Source organism: Amblyomma americanum, chromosome 5 (assembly GCF_052857255.1).
Source record: "Amblyomma americanum isolate KBUSLIRL-KWMA chromosome 5, ASM5285725v1, whole genome shotgun sequence".
NCBI lineage: Eukaryota > Metazoa > Arthropoda > Arachnida > Ixodida > Ixodidae > Amblyomma > Amblyomma americanum.
Genome location: NC_135501.1, coordinates 45,609,087 through 45,615,465, shown reverse-complemented (window position 1 = coordinate 45,615,465; position 6,379 = coordinate 45,609,087). Strand labels below are relative to the sequence as shown.

At 45.3% G+C, this 6,379-nt stretch overlaps 1 protein-coding gene across 1 annotated transcript; it reads left to right on the top strand.

Annotated features, from left to right (window-relative positions):
- The first annotated feature begins 967 nt into the window (after nt 1-967).
- Nucleotides 968-6,092, top strand: LOC144133824 (uncharacterized). Its single transcript, XM_077666909.1, has 3 exons — nt 968-1,096; nt 2,718-2,894; nt 5,826-6,092. Exons 1-3 carry the CDS (start codon nt 968-970, stop codon nt 5,970-5,972), a joined length of 453 nt encoding a protein of 150 aa, XP_077523035.1. The 3' UTR covers nt 5,973-6,092.
- The last annotated feature ends 287 nt before the right edge of the window (nt 6,093-6,379 follow it).

Here is a 6,379-nt window from a genome sequence, read left to right as displayed (position 1 = left end):
GGATAAGGGAACTCGTACAACAAGACTGCACCGTTACAGTCCGCTTGCTATCACATGCTCTCGAGATTAGTTAGACAACATGCCGCGAACTTTTGGATGAGACATGGAGGAAACGAAAGCTGAATGCCAGACTTGTGCCGCACTCCCTCCCACAGGACCAGAAGGGCACGCCGGCATCAGTGAGCGCTGATTTGCTCTCTGGGCAGTGGAGGATGTTACATTCCTCGACAGCACCATTGCTGAAGGCAATATATAGTGTTATCAATACCATCCGCAAAGAGGCCGAGCGCCGAATGGCGGTCCACAAGCTCTCCGGCGTCGAGAAAGGTGCGGCGACAGAAGACCAAAACAAAGACGATGATGATAGTTTTTTTCGATGCCAGAGGTGTCATACACCCCGAGTTCGTCTTAAGGGCAGACGGTGAATCAGGAGTTTTATATCCGCGTGCTCCAACACATGCGTGATGCACTGCGACGCCGTCGCCCTGACTTATGGGCATCTGGACAATGAAACCTTCTCCGCGATAACGCAAGGCCGCACACTGCTCTCAGCGTGACAAACATTTCTCGCCAATCACAACATTACAGTTCTTCTCCAGCTTCCATACTCGCTTGACTTATCCCCATGCGTTTTTTTTTCCTGTTGCCTCGTGCGAAGAGAGCCCTTAAATGTTGCTCGATGGAGAGCGTGGAGGGCATTCAAGACTGCACGAGAAAGGAGCTGACAGCCTTGCCAAAAACAGCGTTTTTCAACTGTTTCCAAGACCTCAAGAAGCGTTGGAAGCTCTGTATAGACTGCACGGGAGACTATTTCGAAGGGGTACTGCACAAATGATTTCAATGTTCAACACATTTTTTTAATGGACTTGGTCTCAAAACTTTACGGCCAAACGTTCTATATCTTAAGACTTGCTGTTCACTCACTGTGATTGTCCGGAGCGTAGTTAAGCCTGATGGCGTGCGCTGGATGATCTGCAGGTACGGTGCAGACGTTGTGGTCGTGGTCACGTCCCTCTACATGCAAGAAAACATCACCCAGTGCACGGTGATCCCGCCGGCGATTGTAAATGCCGCGGACGGAAACTTCCCTTCATTCGTGAGTACACGCGAGCCTCCGTTTGCCAACCATAGCTATCGTGACTAACAAAGTTCCACATATTGAAACGGTATATGAGGAGAAAACTTATTCGATATAAAGAACGTTCTTCCACTGCAGGAAAAGTCAAGTTCGCACAACACTGTGAACGCGTATTTGAAACTCTTTCTTTTAGGCAAGAATAAACTGGGACCGTTTTGTCGGGGCGAAGCTTGTGCTTTCATATTAGCTTTTAAATGTTGTTGGTAGGTTTTTAGAATATGCACGGTGCTCACTGATGGCATAAGAAGGATAAGCAGGAAGCGCACATTAACTGACCTGAAACCTTCCACGCACGAAGAACAGAATTTATTTATGTCTATGTTTCTCGATGCAAAGCAGAAAAAGAAGTTGGTTCCTGAAATACACATCTGCAGACGTACTTTTCTACCTTCTTTGGTACCCAAGACTGTAGTCAAGGGACTGATGGCACACAAGCACTTGTACGCGTGCAAGGCACCCTGTGAAACAGATATATACTCTGTTCCATCGTTACAGAGGAAAAGTAGAAGCATGAGACTTCGTAAAATTTCATTTACGTGTTTTTAAACATCTACGAGAACAGCTTATCCGAAGTAATTATTGAGTAAATGGAGAATGGGTGGCCGAAAAAAGCCCACAATATGTTACGTTTATTTCGATTTAAAAACCAATGATAGGACTTGATAATATACGGCCCATACAACTCGCGGTAGCTGAACTTATCGGTGATCTTGAACAACAATGCTGTAAAGCTTTAGGTCCAAGTATTTGTTGGCCCAACTGTGCTGTTTGCATTGCCTTTGCCCAACCCCCTTATCTATAAAAGGGGTATTAAGTCAACCTTGCTCCTTTTCCTTAGCCCCGTCACCATGTGATCGCCCCTGTCTTTAGCACGACGCATTTCACGGTACAGGTTCAAAGTAAACAAGACCCCCGGCTCTTGTAGCCGGAAACAAACTTCGTTTCCTTTTGGCCTGTGGCGTTTTATTTTCCGTCATGTACCAACCTCACCAGACGGTCAGGTTACTTTAACTTTTTGGACAAAAATTTGGGAACCTTAGGTGCTGTGTACAAGGCATAGATCCTTTTCAGCGAGTGTATATTACGTGTGAACATGCGCTGGGATGTTTTATAGTATGATACATAATATTTTGCGGCCGGTATTCTCTAATTGAAAACACCTCGAGCGATAGACAATAACCTGTGGCACCAAGGACGCTCGAGCCAGGATGCTTCTGACTTGCGACGCTGTGTGGCGTTCGCGTAGTTGTGGAGACGTCATCGATTCTAATTCGCAGATTTTGTCCAACGTTGATAAGGCGCCAGCTTGATGTTTCTACGCTATTACAGAGATTTACAAACCCATAAGATTACGAGCTTTATTCTCATACCTGCACGGCTACATCAAGTTGGAGCGCTGGCTTTTCCCGTCAGAATTTAAGACGTCCACTATTAATATATGCAGTTTTCCCGTTCGTGCAAGAACACGTGTAGCAGGTATGAGAACCGCTGCTAAATATATAAAGAAGAGGATTAAAAGAAGGAACATCTAGGGCACTACTAAAGCTTCGCCTCGTCGTTGAAACTTTGATCATTCCAGAGCCGGCCTAAGGATATTATAAAGGAATCTTATTCACACAGCAACAAACTGATTATCGTCGGTGTGTCGCTGGAGGGCAGCCCTTTGTCATACAAGCATACAAAATCGATCAACCACATCAATGAACTTCAACTTTACAAGCCCTGCGAGGAGTTCACGTTGAGCCCCCGTGACGTGGTAAGCAACGCTCGCCTCGTCTATAATGTAACGCTGGAATTATTGTAAACATTGGACGTCTATAGGCAAAGTCACTTGTAACTTACAAAGAGCCATTAAAGAAAGCCAATATTGCAGAAATTTATTGGAAAATATTGCTGTAATCCTTGAAGGGAACTGTAGGCTCGTTATCATAGTGTCTCGCCTGAGCTAGAAATTCATTGAGATCGTCATTAAGACGGTCAATTACGTCCCATTAGAGTTAACAAGGCATTTAAAAAAACAAGTTAGTCAAGATCAGCGCGCACAAAAACTAGCAGTAATCAAACACAGTCTCTCAGCGGGAGACACGTGCTAACAATGCGGGTTCGATCCAGGCCGCGACGGTAGCACTTCGATGGCGGTGAAATTTCCGAGGTCCGTGTACTGTGCAATTTCAGTGCAGGTTAAAAAACCACAGGTGTTAGCAATTCCCGAAGCCCTTCTCTACGACGTCCCGCATAACCTGAGTCGCTTTGGGATGTAAAAACAGCATAAAAGCAAAAAACGTGCTCAAAGTTGTTATGTCTGGTGGAAACATTCTAAACATTAAGCCTGAGAAGTGAGACTGAATAATTAATTAGACATCCGCGTCTTTGCCGACATTGTTGTGCTCATAAACAACACAGAGGGATATATTGCAACGTATGATCACGAATTAGATGTCCAAAGTGCAATGGTAACCGGTGTGAATGTTAACTGAGCAATAAAAAACATACTTTCAGGGGTTTCGCACAGAAAATGCACTTCATAATATTTAAGAACCGACTGGTGGCCAATAACCCTGTCAAGCACCTATAGCTGTGTTTAATCAGAAGCAATATTTGCACATATAAAGCCTGAGCGAGCCTCAAAGTAGTAGTTTTTGTGTGTTTTGGAACGCTAAACACCAAATAATAATATTTGAGAGCGGCTTGACATTTCTCTAGATCAAGAATGTGTCACAATGGCTGAGCTGAACTGTGCAAGAGCTTTTGAAGTGAAAAGCTTTACTACGCTAGGTAAAGCAGTCGTCACGTTGGCCGGACAAGAGCTCAAACAACCTTCAGCCCATCCACGTTAGCCGTGAATGACCATATGTGGTAGTTGTGGTGTCGAACCGATGACCTTTGGTTGACTTCCGACTTCTGACTTTGGGTTGACTTTTGACAGTGACCTTTGGGTTGACCTTTGCCTTTAGGAACATCATATGGGGTGATGTGAAGCCACGTGATGACATCCGATGGGGTGTCACAAGACCATGTGATGACGTCCGATGGGGGTGCCGTAAGACTATGTGATACGAAGTCATGGCCACGTGGTCGTGTGGGTATATATAGAACGTCTGTCGCGAGCGTGTAGCGGAGCTGCCATGGACGAGCCTCAGACGCTTAGCAAGCGTGCTTGCTCTTCGCTGATTGCCAGGCTCAGCCACGTTAATCCATTGCCAATTTTTTTAAATAAATAAATTTATTCCTTATCTCATGATCCCTAAGGCTGGGTTGGTGAAAACAACGAAATATACACAGTGCACTCACTTTTGATTGAACCTGCCGTCCAAAGATTTAAGGAGCGCTTAGCTGCATTAGGCCTTTACAGTGCGTTAGCATTAGAAGCATTGTGCATCATCGTAGTGGTTAGTGTAGCTAGGAACCTGCTGGGAGGATATTCTTTTCTGTCAGAATACTATCGTGACTTGTAGGCCAACCACGCACCTCTTCATAGTGAGGTAGTGGGTTCGACTCCCTCTGACCGTCAGTTGGCCCAGGTTTTCTCTAGAGGGTACAGACCGTCTCCCAGCCTGGTGCTCGCTTCGCAGTGTTTTTGGCTTGAGAAAGGAACCTGCGTATTGATATAACGTTTTCCGTGCGGGTTTTTCGCGCGGGATGCACCTTTCGGCCACTCTGTCGTCCCCTGTACAAGGGGAGGCGATCTTCCTCTCTCCACTATGCCACCAGCCAACCGTGGCATGTAGATCTTCTGTATTCAAAACCTTTCCTGCGGCTCCTTACACACACTCGTCCAGTGTTCCTTTCCCTTCGTCCACGTATTTTGCGCAGTTCCGTTTTGAAAGGTGCCGCAAATTCGCCAGAAGTGTGCTTCCCTCGCGCTGTTCACGACAGCGATAAGCGGATGCAGCCCTTGTCGCTTGCGGTGGCGTAAATAGCTGAGTAAGCGCCTGCGTCGCTGTCCCGTCGCCTTCTAAGCGGCAGCACACCGAACTGAATCAGCTGGTGGTTTGTAGGCAAAATATCTGAGAGCGCTGCAATCGCGCTGCGCTAGCGGACATGTCACGCAGATTTTTTTGTATTTCACGGGAATGAGCTGTGAGACAAAAAAAAGCTATATATATATATATATATATATATATATATATATATATATATATATATATATATATATATATATATATATATATATATATATATGCAATATTAGAAACTCTTCAACCGGACGTTTCGCTGTGCTTTCTACAACTTTCTCTTCAGAATTTTTCGTTTTTCTTGCTTGCGAAGTTGCTTAATATTCTTGGCTTATTATGCAATTCAGCACATTACAAAAAAGTTCTGTGACTTGCTTCATGCAACACTCAAGAACGTTCATATAGGCCTGTAGTCTGATAGTGTAGCGGCATATTTTTAACGCCTGGTTAATTTTAACTGAGACGCCCTGTATATTACTCCCACACGCTGCACGAATATAATTTGTTTCTACGACGCGAGTTATTCTCAGGACGTCAAGCGCGCCGTTTTGCTGTATAGGGCGTAGTTTCAGCGCTGTAGGCCACACCAGGTAGTGATAAGCCTATTATACCACCCTGAAGGCTATCGCATTGCTTTGTGCGCATCAAATTGAGGCCGTGGTGACGTTGGTGGCTCTCTTAATCCTTCATGCTGTGTGAGGCGCCTCATGCCATGCCCTCAATTTCCGCAGGTCTGTGAGGTGGAGAAGAAAGACTCTACCTCGGGTTATCTCGCCGAGAAAATTGCAGTCGGCTTGCAGAAACATTCCGACCGGTATTTCGTTCTGTCTGAGACTGTTGAAAGCTTGACTGCCAAAGTAAGAACACGCAAACACTAGCGGCAATAGATGTGTCGCTCTGTGTGCGTAAAGCGGCTATTCTAGGTAGAAAGGTCCGTCGCAGCAACTTTGTCTTTGCTTGAAAGAAGTTAAGAACATCACTATGCAGTTTCCTGTGGTCACCGGTATTAAAAAAAGGCGCTGCGATCGTTTGTCCTGCCGTCGCACATAATGAGAAGCAGAAGCTTCGAAAGAATTCACGTGTGGATGAGTTAAACTTATAACGTCCTCGTAATATCGGAGTGATATAAGGTGTCCTCATGTGAATAGCTGGCAACATTTGTCCATTGAAACCGTTATGCTTTTTTCTTTTCCTCCTTCGCTGAAATATGCTCTCGCGTTCCCTCACCACCTCAACTAAGTTTTGGGCAGGTGGGGCTCAAATACCTTGACTTTCCTGTCTTAGA

Excerpts from the sequence above, each read along its gene's own strand:
- LOC144133824 (XM_077666909.1), top strand. The coding sequence starts at position 968 with ATGATCTGCAGGTACGGTGCAGACGTTGTGGTCGTGGTCACGTCCCTC. Across the intron at positions 1,097-2,717 it reads ACGGAAACTTCCCTTCATTC|AGCCGGCCTAAGGATATTAT; the intron begins GTGAGTACACGC and ends TGATCATTCCAG. Across the intron at positions 2,895-5,825 it reads CGTTGAGCCCCCGTGACGTG|GTCTGTGAGGTGGAGAAGAA; the intron begins GTAAGCAACGCT and ends CAATTTCCGCAG.